Source organism: Ascoidea rubescens, assembly GCF_001661345.1.
Source record: "Ascoidea rubescens DSM 1968 unplaced genomic scaffold ASCRUscaffold_14, whole genome shotgun sequence".
Lineage (NCBI taxonomy): Eukaryota > Fungi > Ascomycota > Saccharomycetes > Ascoideales > Ascoideaceae > Ascoidea > Ascoidea rubescens.
Genome location: NW_017962926.1, coordinates 383,969 through 397,595, shown reverse-complemented (window position 1 = coordinate 397,595; position 13,627 = coordinate 383,969). Strand labels below are relative to the sequence as shown.

The following is a 13,627-nucleotide window of genomic DNA, read 5'->3' as shown; positions in this document are numbered from 1 at the left end:
GATAGAGATGGAGATGGAAAGTAGGGACACGATACAATGTAGAACCCTTAAATTTCGAGATAAATGAGCAAGAATCAACTATTTTATTATGTTTAACAAATATAAAGAATTTCAGAACCAGGACATTCAACCTGAATCATTCAGCAAATTTCGGGTCAAATAAGGCTTGTCCCTGATTGCTTTTGTTTCTCTGTGGCGTAATGGATTAAGTTTGATCCAAAATGAATTCTGTTTCCGGTTCGAGTTTCACAAGAGCTTTAATCTTTTTTTTTCCTTTGGATGTTAATTTTTAGCGAGTCCTTTTCAGCGAGCAGAAGCTATAGATACTGAAACTGTTGAAGAATGTCGTCCCCCAAACCAAAAATATCTCAGGAACAGCTCCAGATTGAATACGAGAGGTTTCAAGATACTATAAAGTCGATCAACGAGAAAATCACAGAGCTAAAAAATGACTATGATGAGCACAAGATTGTTGTAGCTACTTTGAAAGGCGTGCCTGCTGACAGGAAATGCTTTAGAATGATAAGTGGAGTTATTGTTAAAAAGACTACAAGAGAAGTTATTCCAGTATTAGAAACCAAGATAGAGAGCATGGTTGGGGCTTTGGACACATTATCTAAAGAATTGGTGAAAACCCACCAGGAATTTGAAAAATGGAAAGTAAGCACTCTCACATTTTTTTTCAATTGCTTTATTTCACATATTTCTAGTTTTACTAACTTGATGTTTTTTTTAAAAAAATATTCTTTAGAAAAACACTGGTGTTAAAATTGTTTCTACTGCTTAAAATCTATCTATATGGTTTTTGAGGTTGATTGCATCTATGAACGTTATTTGGTGAGCTAATTACCCATCAAAATTTTTAATTTGTTCCTCAATGGTCAAAAACTGTTCATTTTAAGTAAATTCTAAATAAAAGTCTTATTTCTATTTTCTATAAAAAAAATCCAATCATATTGCTTGGCCACTAAACACGACAATTGGATATCTCAAATAATAAAATATCAGATGCACCGGCTTCTTTTAATTGATCCATGATGATTCCAGACTTAGACCTTTCGATCATCGATGAAACAGAGACCCAATCGTCAACTTCTAATGGAGAAACTGTTGCAGCTCTTCTACCTGGTGTTAATTTCAAAACCGTTGGCAATATTGATCTTGGTGCATTATAAGTACATAGCACATGTTTTTGTGCAGCTAAAACACCTTCAATTCTACTTTTGATAACATTCACCAATTCTGGATGAGATGGGTTTTTTGAAATAATCAAGTGTGCTGAGGTATCTAATATAGTATCAATATCTATCAAACCTGCTGCTCTCATGGTTTCTCCACTTTCAACTAAATCAACAATTGCATCAGCCACTCCTAATGCACAAGAGGCTTCGACTGAACCACCAACATATTTAATTTTGGTAGTAATATCCTTTTTGCCTTCTAATTTTTCAAAATATTCTCTTGTTAAGCTTGTAAAACTTGAAACAATTGTCTTTCCAATAAAATCTTGTGGTTTTTTAAGTTCTCCATTTTCTGGAACCTGTAATTGTAACTTACATCTACCAAATAATAAGTCCATGGCTAAGTCAACATCAACATTACTTTCTTTGACTTGATCAACTCCTGTAACACCAAGAGAACAACGGCCTTCTCCCACAAATGTTGGAATATCTGCTGCTGGTAAAAAAATTAATGCTATTGGCAAATTAGTGCACAAAGCAATATCCAATCTTTTGCTTCTATTGAATTTTATATCAGCACCCTTTAACAAGCCAATACATTTTTCGTAAAGTCTTCCCTCTGGAAATATTTTGTTAGCATTTAGTCCATATATGTGAGTCATAAATATTGGTCAAAATCCACTTGCTTCCATTTTTTCACTTACTCTTAGGTACTGCAAATAATAATCTGTCAGTTAGATGATTCACTAAATCCATTTTTTTGTTTTTGTGTGTTTATTTATCTATGTACTTGACTAAGAAACCCCTAAACCAGAAATATAAAAAAAATGAGAATTCAAATGACGAGTATTTGTACTTGTAGACTCAAAGCCCAATCAGATTACTCATTCAATAACTCTTCCAGTTTTTTATTTTTTCACTCTTCTCAGATTTCGACTCGTTTAACTTTAAAATCAGAAAAACGTTTTGCAGAAACTTACAGATTCCAGCGTCTCGATATATTTAAGATATATTTAAGATACATTGGTATTGGTTTATTTCTCCCCTCCATCGCCAAAATAATCCATAATGGCAGAATTTGGATGCAAAATATAAACAAAATCCTCTAAAGAGGTTTTTTTCCTTCCTGGAGTTGCAACATTCTCTAGCCCAACATCAGCATCCGGCAACAACTCATCGGATTCAACATTAATCCCCATCAATACTTCGTCTTTTGTTAATCTTTTCAATACCTTCTTGATTAATCTTGTTTCGTCCCAGAACTGCTTTTCAGTTTCTAATCGATCTTCATTCTGCAACAAATACCACTCAATAAGCTCACGTCCTGTCATTCCCTTGTCACCTTCTTTTTTCTCTTCTTCATGAATTTTACGAACAATTATATTCGTCATCTCTATAAATTTATCATAGGGAATTGAAATCTTCTCTTTCTTTTTATGTTTTTTTATCTGCTCTTGAGATTCACTCTGTGTTTGATCCCGAACTTGAGAATCATGAAAAGTTTCTGTGTAATCTGGCATAGTATCAGAGACTGCGTCTTCATTTGATTTCTCGGCTGACTTTTGGTATTCTTCATCATCTTCATCATCTATGTCAATATCTTCTTTATCAACTTTAATAATAGAATCTTTAATTAGATTATAAGCTTCTGCCACAAAATCGGGTGTAATTTCATCAGTGCAGTTTGCTTTTCCAATTGCTTCAGATAATCGAATCATTGATTCTAGTTGACGAACTGTTATTCTGTAACTAGATCTACCAAAGCCTTGTGCATCATTAGTTCTCAATTCTTTATATTTTTCAACTAAGAATTCTCTAGCAGCCTTACTCATTTTGGGCTTGAATGTTTTAGCATATTTAAGATATCTTCTGACCTGATCTGCATTATATGGCGATTCAACTGCATTATCTCTTTTCATATGCAAATCCACAATATGACTTGCTAATTGAGTATCAATTCTTTCATTGCAATCATCTAAAATCACAAAAAATAAATCAAATCTTGACATGATTGGAGCAGTCATTGCTAAATTACTTTTGAGACTTGCTTTTCTATTATATCTTCCACCAATAGGATTGGCTGCAGCTAATATTGAAGTACGAGCATTCAATGTAGCATGAATACCAGCCTTTGCTATGGAGATCGTTTGTTGTTCCATTGCTTCGTGAATTGCAACTTGATCAGAAATATCCATTTTATCAAATTCATCAATACAACAAATCCCATTATCAGCCAACATTAAAGCACCGGCTTCAATTGTAAATTCCCCATTCTCTTCATCTTTTACAACAGCAGCTGTAAGACCAGCAGCTGAAGAGGCCTTTCCGGAAGTATAAATGGCTCTCGGAGCAAACTCACAAACATATTTCAAAAATTGGGATTTGGAAGTGGATGGGTCGCCAACAATACAAACATTAATATCACCACGAAGCTTAATACCCTCAATTGTTTCTTTGTGAACACCTGATAGCATCATTAATAAGATGGCCTTTTTAACATTGTAATGACCAAAAACTGTTGGTGCAATAGAACTGACTAAATCGTGGAATATGTGTTCATTACTAACCATATCTTTCAAATCAGAAACTTCTTCTTCTGTCAAAGTGTTTAAAAGCATTTCTTTTTCTTCTTCTTCAGTAGCTACTTTAATTTGGTTTTCATTAACAAAATTATCTTCAGCACCATTTTTTTTGTTAATTAAAGATGAAACATTATTTGCAAAGAAAGCAATTTTATAGGTTAAATCACGAACACCAAGAGATTTCAAACCGGTAACACCAGAATTAAGGCCATTTGTTGTTGTGCCCATACCACTTCTATCTTTCATAGAAGTGGGCTTGACACCAGGTAAACCCAATTGAGAGACGTCAGGAATAACGATTTCAGTACCGGTAAATTTACACTTATCTCCGGGTTTAGCTCTTTCAACAGTTTCACCTCTTAAAATGATATCTAAAGTTCTGGGCATTGAACCAGTGGGAATTTCGTTTGAATTTTCTTGTATCCTAGCTCTTTGCCAGTCAATGAATTGAGATTTTTGAACATTTAAGGTCCAATAAGCTTGGTTTTGACAAGTTGGATTTGGACATACAACAGGCTCAGTATACTTGAAGACTTGTTCAACGTTTTCAACAACTGCACGACACATATCACAAGTGAAAGTCGCTTTATATAATTCTGGTCTAACCTCACTTGTTCTAGTAACAGTTCCAGAAATGGCCATTAAGGACCCAATTCTATCAGCTCTTATATCTCTAATTCTATTAATTGTTGGTAAATTGTAGAAAGATATCTGAAAAACTCTATCGTACGAATCTGCAGAAGATAAATTGGAGGAATTGCTGTTTATGTTACTATCATCAAGGTTACGAGTGTTTTTTGTATTGTTACTGCTATTGGTATTGATATTGGAATTGGTATTGGCATTGGTATCATTTTTGATATTATTGTTATTTGAGGATGGATTAGTTGAGTTGATTAAACCAACTTTTAAAAGAGAAGGAGCAACAGATTTGATGACTCTTCTTAAACCATTTTGCAAAAAAGGTAAAAATCTATAATATTGCTCCTGAATTGCAGTAGCTAAAACTCCATTTTCCCTGGTCAATAATTGTTGGAAATCAATATATATAGTACTTAATTCATATAATTTCATTGCATGAATCTGTGCAATATAGGGCTTGCCTTGGTATGGCAAATTTGACACATCTTCTTGAGATTCGTCAATAAACTCTGTTAGAAACAATTCAAAGGATTCTCGAACCTTTTCGCCAGTAAGATCAACGTATTTCTCAATAAATTCGATATCTCGCCTAATATTGGACACTGGAGGTGGTTGGGGAGTTTGAAAATTATCGGTCTGCCTATGAGGATAAACATTGGTGCTTGGAATATTAGGCTGACTACTGGATGGTATAAAAGAAGAGGTGGAAAACATTGTAAACTGTGAGTTGCAAAGGGTATATTTTGGCGGTGCTGTTCAAGCCAGATAGTAAAGGTATATTATCAAAATAGTGGATCTCATAAAGTGAAAGATTCAGCTGTTAGTAAACATGAAAAAATAACAAAAGAGGCAGCTACCTAATCGGGAAAGTCGCGTTTTGACGCAGTTTCTCAACCTTCAAAAGGACGCGTCTCATTTTACAAGCCCTAAACAATGTGATAATATCACATTTACTTACATAAGCATTATGTTAAACGAGGTGTGACCGGAAAACACAATCCGAACTCGGACGTTCGTGAAGTCATTATTGTCCGTTGCCCCAAACCAAATACACAAGACTTAACCACTTATGAAACAAAAATTGTGTTTTCACAAAAAACATTTAATTCACAAATACCTTGATGAAGATTGCAATCCAAACAATATAAATATAATCACTAAATAGTTAGATAGAAATAAAATAAACGAAGAGGAAATGGAAAGAGAAGTCTACTAAGTCATGAGCACTAGAAGAAATCTCTATCCTTCCTTCGACGACTGTCAACCTGACAGCATCCAACTCAAGAACACTAATAGTGATAACGAAAGGGAACTTGATACTCCACTAATGGGTTCCAAAATCAATGAATTAAATCAAAGAGTTGAGTTAATTGAATCGAATGTTGCATCCGGATTTGAACGACTAGAACGAATGCTCGAAGGTGTATTATCTCGTAACGAACGGCCGGAAACCGGTTATCGAAGGTCACAACACACAGGCAGGGCTTTAACATAACCAACAGGGCTTTTTCGACAATCAAAATAGGGCTCTTGGACCTAATTGAAAGACCGAAACTGAGATCAAGATGTTAAATCCCATTAGTATATAATGGTATATAAGTCACATAATATCCCCAAGTTGTCTCACCAATTTGTTTTATCTCTTAGACTAGTCGCATAGCTCTTCTTCAATTCAGATTGTTTTCACAATGATTCCAACTAATTCCGAAAACCACCATCAGAATGCAATCGAGGAAAACAAAAAACATTTCAACAAGGACATGGTCAAACTCTATGATAGACATAGCATTGAATTGTCTGGGGCACACTATATCCTAACAAAATTATTGTTAGGTTTTGATCCAGTGAACTTTCATCCAAAGTTGGATCATTCGAATGACAAAGATTCAGAATCACTTGGTGATAGAAATTTACCAGTTTTCGGCTACTCAAATAAAGACTTTTATGTCCCAGATTACGAAAATCCTAAAAACTCAAATTTACTATTCAATCCAAACAAGTCTTTTAATGTATTGGATTTTGCTTGTGGCACAGGTTTAGTGTCTCAATTGATGGTTCAGAACATTGGTAAAAATAGTAAATATGTTGGTATTGATATATCTGATGATGCTTTAGAGCTATTTAATGAGAAATGCAAACATTTAAGTGAGTCCGGTTATAACATTCAAAGTTATAACCTTGATATTGTATCTGAAAATTTTGATTCATCCTTGGTTAGGGAAAACGATTTTGATGTTGTGCTTTGTACTTTGGGTTATCATCATTTTCATGATTTAGATAAAGTAACTCATCGATTATCAACCTTTTTAAAAAAAGATGGTTGGTTAATTATTATTGATATTCATTCAAAAGATCTTGATAGTTACAAGATCGAGGATTTTAACAAGCCCAAAATTGAAAAACAAACTTCAGGTAGTGTTCAACATATTGGTGGTTTACCATACAATCAAATCAAAAATTCTTTCAATTTATCAGGTAATCTTAAAAACTATAAAATTTATTTAAGTGATTCGTTTTGGACTTACATGCATTCTGGGTTTATGGCAAATCATTCTCCAAAACACATCTTAGAAATGCTAAAAAATGATCTTTTAGAATCAATAAAATTTGATGGCTCTATCAATTACTTGATTCCTCAAGATTACATTGTTGCTGCTGCCCAGAAAGTTTAACATATATAGGTATACATTTAATCTCAAGTAATTTTTTCTGGATTTTATATTCATTAAATTTGAATATCAATTTTTGGTGGCGGGGGTATGGTTGTTTTTATAATAAACATTTGAATAATAATACAATTGAGCATATATAATCTTCTATTATCTATAATTTTTAAAATTGCATTTTAATTGGCTGACATTCTTTAATTTTAACTCCAAATCTACTATCTTGACCTAGTCTTATTATATTAACAATCTCTTCAGCTCCTTCTCCTTTTAAACTGTAATCGCTATGAACCCAATTTGGTTTGGCGACTTTTGATCCACCTGATAATCTTAGCACTTCGCCTTTACCACCACTAGTAAAATTATTTCCATTTTTAATTAATATGATAGTTGTTGATTCACTAGCAATTGGAATTTTTTTCCCATATCTTACTAAATTTTGCAATTTTAATGATGTAATACCTAATTTTGGTAATGGAATATCTAATAAAGCATTAGGTAAAACAGTTGAACTAGTTTGTCCATTTGGATTCGACGCCTTTAAAATTTCTTCTAATGGTATAAATTTTCCAGCTGTAACTGGTCGTTCTGTTACTAATCTATGATTAACAATTTCGCTCATTCCCAATCTTAACAATTTAATATCGTCCTGTATTTTTTTAATCTGTTCGGGTAGATTTCCTTTTGGATCAATTGGAAAATTATCTGAAAGATATGATATCTTGAAAGGATACACTGAACATGTTTGATCAATTTTTGTTATAGTTTTCCTCGAAGCACTTAAACGTAAAGCATAAGAATAAGCAAAATCTCTAAGGAAAATAGAAGGTCTCAATTTCAAACTATTATCTTTACTACCAGCATGATTGTTGACTTCTTCTAATGTCACCAACCCAACTTCTTTCTTGAATTCAGAAAGCGGTGCCATATGGATATCAATTAAATATACTTCTCCAGGAGTTACAAGAAATTCTTTATCTTTCTCATTTAAATTATATTTTTCTAATTCTGTACTTTCAGATCTCGCTAATAAACCAGCTTCCTGATTAGCTTCAGTCCAAACAATCCCCTTAAACTCCTTCTCAAGAACTACACCTTCAGCTTGGCCAGCAAGAAATCTTCTTACTCTTCTCACTTTAGACGATGGTACAACAACGCAGTTGTAAATTGATGCAATTCTATCAACTAATTGTCTAATTAGAGTTCCGTTTATATTATTAGAATTGAAACTTTTAGGAATTTTTTCGGGTGCTACAGCCAAACCCATTAAAGACACTACAGCTTCAATTGCAATGTATGAAGCGCAAATTGCATCAGCCTTGGGGCCCAATAATGGACCAGCAGGTTTAATATCATTTTTATCCAAAGGCTGTTGAGTTGGATTAGGTGGAGGATAAATTACGATTGTATGAGAAACATTGGATGTATAACCGTCAATATGAACGCCGAAAGATATCTTAACAATATCGCCTGGAGTGAAATATAAGTTTAATGACTTTGCATCATCTATTTCTGGAGAAACCCCAGATAGTATATCGTTGACTTGAATTGTGACAGGCATTGAGATGCCTTTTTCACTGACAGACAATGAACTTTTGCTATATACATTTTTTAAGGCTTTGGATAAATATGAGTCTCCAAGAATACATAGCTCGGTTGAAGACAATGGATTCATTTTTGCCAAATGATAGGAATCTCTTATTAAATTAAGTAAATAGTCTAAACATGTCTGAGTTATTTGACCTGCAAGTCTATATTTGTCAAGAACAACCTCATTTAAGATATTCTTGTCTTTGAGAAGCCTTGAGCTCTCTTCTTTACTGATCTGAATTAGTTCCATCGTCAAAATCAAATTAGCAGTTGCTCCCAAAACCAACACAAGCAAGTATCTCTTTCAATTGATAAAAGTTTGCAATTAATGTAGAGAAAAATTTCAATCAAAAACTTTTTTTTCGCGGAGATAAAAAAATTATCTGGAACCGCGGAGAAAATCCCAAAGAATTAGAGTTCAGGGCTTGGTTTTTGGTTATTCATTGCAAACACTGTTTATGCAGTCAGACGCAGATCCCCAACCCTGGTTTAACTATTTTAAGGATTATCCATTAACCAACTTAATCCGTTTTTCTCTGGTTTTTAGTATAAAGCCATTAGGAATTCTTCACTTTTAATCCTTTAACTATTAGTCCTTGCTTGCTGTGCTATTTTTTAGTCATTTTTCATCAATTGAGAATATTCCCTACTTTTTTGTGCCTTTGTCATTAACTCATTCAACATTTTATTACTTCTAAATTCATCATCCAGGAGAAACCAACCGTTTCTGATCTTGATCTTAGTTATTGTATTAAACATATCAGATAATTATGAAATCTCTAAAATCAAGCAAAATTTTGGATCCTCCATTTGGATCTTCTCTTGAAAAGGCGTTTGAGATGAATCGTTCCCGGTTTTATGTTATTGAGGCCCCTTATCTAATAGATTCAGCTAATAAAGATACCATAACAACGATTGGCTTGAAGTTACCATCAATCGTTATATCTTTGGTCAACTACTTTTTAAATAACAATGTCACAGAATCCTTTAATGTATTTATCGACCATGGCAGTGAATACTCTCTCCAGTTTTTAGTTAATTTATTTCGAAATTATCCTGATAGAGCCTTGAAACTTCATAATGAATATAAATTACCCAAAAGTATTTTTAGGACAGATCCGTCAAATCAAACAAACCTAATAATCCAAAAAAATCAAACAAATCAGATAAACCAATTGCCTCAATTCCAAAATGATCCAAATATAACTTATCAAAATGTTTTAAATCACAACAACCCAATCTCTAATGTCAAACTTCTTCGAAAACATCCTCAAACCAACCCAGAAAATAGTAATCAAAACTACGATAAAAAATTAAGTCGTCATACTTATTTTGAAGATAAATCCCCAACAAATAACTTCAATATCAAAAGATTCTCTCTTCCAACTGCATCAATCAATAAAAAATTTTCTTTATCTTTTAAAAATAATAATTGGAATAGAAAATCCTATACTCCTTATAATAACAATGGCAACAAAAATGAGGATAATAACGATATTAATAATAATAATATTTCTAAAATTTCCCACAATAACACTACTATTATTAGCAATGCCACTGCTGATTATAATAATCATAATCATAGTAACGATAAAAGTCAAATTCTTAGTAATGTTAATAAGGATTTTTTAAACCAAAACGATCCAAGAAGGAGAAATAAAGAAATAAAGAGATGGGCTGCAGATGATAATTTAATTGAATACTTTATTACAAATAATGTTGCAAGCGATGTTTTAAAACACTATCTATCTTGTTTGCCCGAGCCTTTAATCTCTGACCAACAGTTCAAAAAATTTTGCGATATTCTAGTTAAAAAATGTCCCTTTTTTCTATCTTTCCTAGGTGAAAGCAGTATTCATTCTAATATATCAATTATTTTTAGTGTTAGTGATCACAATTTTTCTATCCAATCAGAAAATTCCTCTAAGATTAAAGCGGAAATTAAATTGATTTTAGATGAACTCATTGACTTTACTCTTAAAGATGTTTCGCAATACTCAGCCTATCAATTGCATCTAATGATATATTTAATTAATTTTTTTTCTCTATTTTCTGAAATTGATTCTTATCAAGAAGTTTTTAGAAAAACTAAGGTCAATTCCTCTATTATTTCTAAAACTTTTGGTCCCTATTTTTTCCAACTGAAAAGAACCACTACTTATCAGACTGCAAATGAGGCTCTATTTTTAAGACTTTTGATTGATAATTCTGGTTATTTTATCTATAATTTATCAATCAATGACAAAAAATATAAAACTGATAAAATGATTTTACATGAACTTAAATCGGATGTTTATTTCCAAATATTTCCAAATTCCAAATTTAATAATCAGAATAAAAAATTTCCAAACAATACAGTCAAATCTAATGAAAAATATATTGATAACAAATCTGAAAGAATTGGACAAAACTATCCTATTGTTGATAACTTTGTTTCAATACCTACAAATACTTTTTCAAAAGAACTTTCAAAAACCATTTCAAAAGATTTGAATGAGGCAGAACATCAAGTTTCAAAAACAGAAAATTTATCTGAAAAATTTAATAAAGAGGAAATTGTAACCTCAGATCCTGTTCAATCTCAATCAGATACTGTATCCAAAAACATTGAATCTAAAATAGTTGATTCTGATGCTAATCAGGTCAAAGTAAACAATAATATTAACAAAGAAAACTCTTCTAAGGCAAATAATTCAAAGTTAGAAAATATTGAATCAAAAAAACCTGATTTAGATTTAATTAATCCTCCATTAATGCAATCTCGACCGATTCAATCTCCACCGGTTCAATCTCCACCAGTTCAAGCTCCACTAGCTCAACACACATTATTCCAACCTCAATTGACTCGAAATTTAGTAAATTTACCACAAATGCCCCAAGTTGGCATAATTCACCAACCAAATAAAAATGGACTCTCATCCAATGAAATTACTAACAATCAAAAAGTCAATCAAAAAGAAGTTTTTGATCAACTGCCATACAATGTTCCCAAACTAATGGTTCAAAACAATTCTCCCCAAACATTCCCAAATAAGATAATTTCAGAACAAATAACTCGACCAGAACTAGCTAAACCAAAACCAATGCAGCCAATGCATTTTCCATCAGAATCAATGGAACAAAAGCCAACTAATTTCCAAGATCAAACATTCCAAAAAAGCCCTTCAAATAAAACATTTGAGAAACAAGCTTTACCTTTTAAACCTATTTCCCAAATTTCTAACTCATTAAGTCTGTCTATTAAGCCAAATATCAAACCGATTGAAATACCAAACTCTGAATCTGAAATTACAAATACATCACCATGGTCATCTCAAACATCTCAATCACGAACATCTTTTGAATTGAAAAAATTTTTAACATTTTCAAAATCAGAAAAAAAAAATTCACAACAGTCTCCTTCATTAGAAAAATATTCACTAATCAAGAATAATCTGGATAACAGTAATACAAAAAAAACTCGAAAATCGCCTCATCCTTTTAGAAAGTTATTTAAATCATCAAAATCTGAACCACCATTGGTTGAAGAATCAACATCTCTAACTATATATCCAGAAAAAATTAAAGCAAAAACCTCTTCGACTTCAAATGAATTGGAATCTAAAAATCTTTATAAAAACTGGACCCAAAAAATATTAGTATCTGAGCAACAACACGAAAATCAAAACGGTGATAATAAATTTTTGGAACCGGTGAAAATTGAAATTTTAGAAGCTAATATAACTGGAAATGGGGTTTTTTTTAAAGATTTTGTAAATTCTTATAAAGAGCTTGAAGAACAAATAAATTATGAGATAAAAAGGGGCGAGGATAAACGAAATAACAAAGACAATGACAGCGAAGAAAATTCTAAAATGATTGGCAAAACAACACTACCTTTTTCTATAAATAAAACAAGCCTTGAGAAAAAAGAACCGTTGGTTAGAAAGAAACCCATTTTAATAACCAAAGATGAAGATGATATGGTTTTAGCCCTGGACGAAAATCCTATTATTCCAAGAACTGAAACAATTAATGCATTGGCTCCATTTATATCAAGAGGAAATGCACAACACAAAAGGATTAATCGAACCCCTTTGGCAAAAATATCAACAATATCACCAGTTTCGGAAAGTGTTGAAGAGGTGGAAAATGAGGATTTGATTGAAAATTCAAAAAACATTTTAAAAGAAAATGTAAACAAAAATAACAATAATATCAATATTCAGTCTGATTTGGCTTTATCTGACAATGAAAAGGATATAAACAGAGAGTCTGAGAATAAATTGAAAAATATATCTGAAATTCATTCATTTGATTTAAAAATAAGAACAAATCAAGGAAATACACCTAAAAAGGATTTTTCCGGATTACCTGCTAGTTATCTCAAACCATTACCTTTATTTCCACCAGAAAAAATTGGAAAAGAAAAAGAAGAAAAAAAAAAAGAAAATGATTTCAACAAAAATGAAGTTAGTGAATTGCCTTCCAATGATAAAATTAAGCTTGATTTATCAAGCCACCACACAGCACAAGATAATAACATTAAAAATAAGACCATTCAAGAGAACAAAGAAAATCAGATGGGCCAGTTGGATCAATTGGATCAATTGGATCTGTCTATAATTAGGAATAGTACACTAAAATGTAATGAAAACGAGCTAGAAGAGTTTTTGCAGAAATCTAAAAATCTATTGCCTGATAAATGTTACATTCAAGATCCCACATTGATTAGAGATGCCAGTTGGAGCATAAGTTATCCTGAGCCAGATCCAAATCACATTCCTTTGAAGACCCAAAAATCACTAAGAAGAAAACCACCTCAGTAGCGAGTAAATAGAAGCAAGCAAATAGAGGCGATGCAATTGCAGTGTGTGCAACTTTAGCATCGATATATTATCTTTCCATCGTTTATAGTTTATAATTAATGATGTTTTATATATCTACTCACGAGAAGGAGCAAAAGGCTTTGGCTTTGTCAGCGCTT

The 13,627-nt window shown here is 32.2% G+C and overlaps 7 protein-coding genes across 7 annotated transcripts; 4 read left to right on the top strand and 3 right to left on the bottom strand.

Moving 5' to 3' along the window:
- Nucleotides 1–61: 61 nt before the first annotated feature.
- Nucleotides 62–877, top strand: GIM4 (tubulin-binding prefolding complex subunit GIM4). The gene is made up of 2 exons (XM_020188836.1): nt 62–660; nt 752–877. Exons 1-2 carry the CDS (start codon nt 343–345, stop codon nt 785–787), a joined length of 354 nt encoding a protein of 117 aa, XP_020045404.1. The 5' UTR covers nt 62–342; the 3' UTR covers nt 788–877.
- Nucleotides 769–2,094, bottom strand: ASCRUDRAFT_77490 (HisG-domain-containing protein). Its single transcript, XM_020193881.1, has 2 exons — nt 1,886–2,094; nt 769–1,800 (listed from the first exon to the last, which is right to left on the bottom strand). Exons 1-2 carry the CDS (start codon nt 1,935–1,937, stop codon nt 968–970), a joined length of 885 nt encoding a protein of 294 aa, XP_020045403.1. The 5' UTR covers nt 1,938–2,094; the 3' UTR covers nt 769–967.
- Nucleotides 1,761–5,170, bottom strand: MCM6 (MCM DNA helicase complex subunit MCM6). Its single transcript, XM_020193880.1, has one exon. The coding sequence runs from the start codon at nt 5,117–5,119 to the stop codon at nt 2,216–2,218; it is 2,904 nt and encodes a 967-aa protein (XP_020045402.1). The 5' UTR covers nt 5,120–5,170; the 3' UTR covers nt 1,761–2,215.
- Nucleotides 5,171–5,444: 274 nt separating this feature from the next.
- Nucleotides 5,445–5,878, top strand: ASCRUDRAFT_77488 (uncharacterized protein; the record flags this gene model as incomplete). The annotated part of the gene is made up of 1 exon (XM_020193879.1): nt 5,445–5,878. A coding segment is annotated over exon 1 (187 nt), but the record flags the coding sequence as incomplete, so codon positions are not given.
- Nucleotides 5,879–6,093: 215 nt separating this feature from the next.
- Nucleotides 6,094–7,077, top strand: ASCRUDRAFT_38152 (class I SAM-dependent methyltransferase; the record flags this gene model as incomplete). Its single annotated transcript, XM_020190830.1, has 1 exon — nt 6,094–7,077. The coding sequence occupies one exon, from the start codon at nt 6,094–6,096 to the stop codon at nt 7,075–7,077; it is 984 nt and encodes a 327-aa protein (XP_020045400.1).
- A 160-nt stretch (nt 7,078–7,237) lies between these two features.
- Nucleotides 7,238–8,911, bottom strand: ARX1 (putative hydrolase; the record flags this gene model as incomplete). The annotated part of the gene is made up of 1 exon (XM_020190854.1): nt 7,238–8,911. The coding sequence occupies one exon, from the start codon at nt 8,909–8,911 to the stop codon at nt 7,238–7,240; it is 1,674 nt and encodes a 557-aa protein (XP_020045399.1).
- Nucleotides 8,912–9,226: 315 nt separating this feature from the next.
- On the top strand, nt 9,227–13,594 carry ASCRUDRAFT_77485 (uncharacterized protein). Its single transcript, XM_020193878.1, has one exon. The coding sequence runs from the start codon at nt 9,432–9,434 to the stop codon at nt 13,467–13,469; it is 4,038 nt and encodes a 1,345-aa protein (XP_020045398.1). The 5' UTR covers nt 9,227–9,431; the 3' UTR covers nt 13,470–13,594.
- The last annotated feature ends 33 nt before the right edge of the window (nt 13,595–13,627 follow it).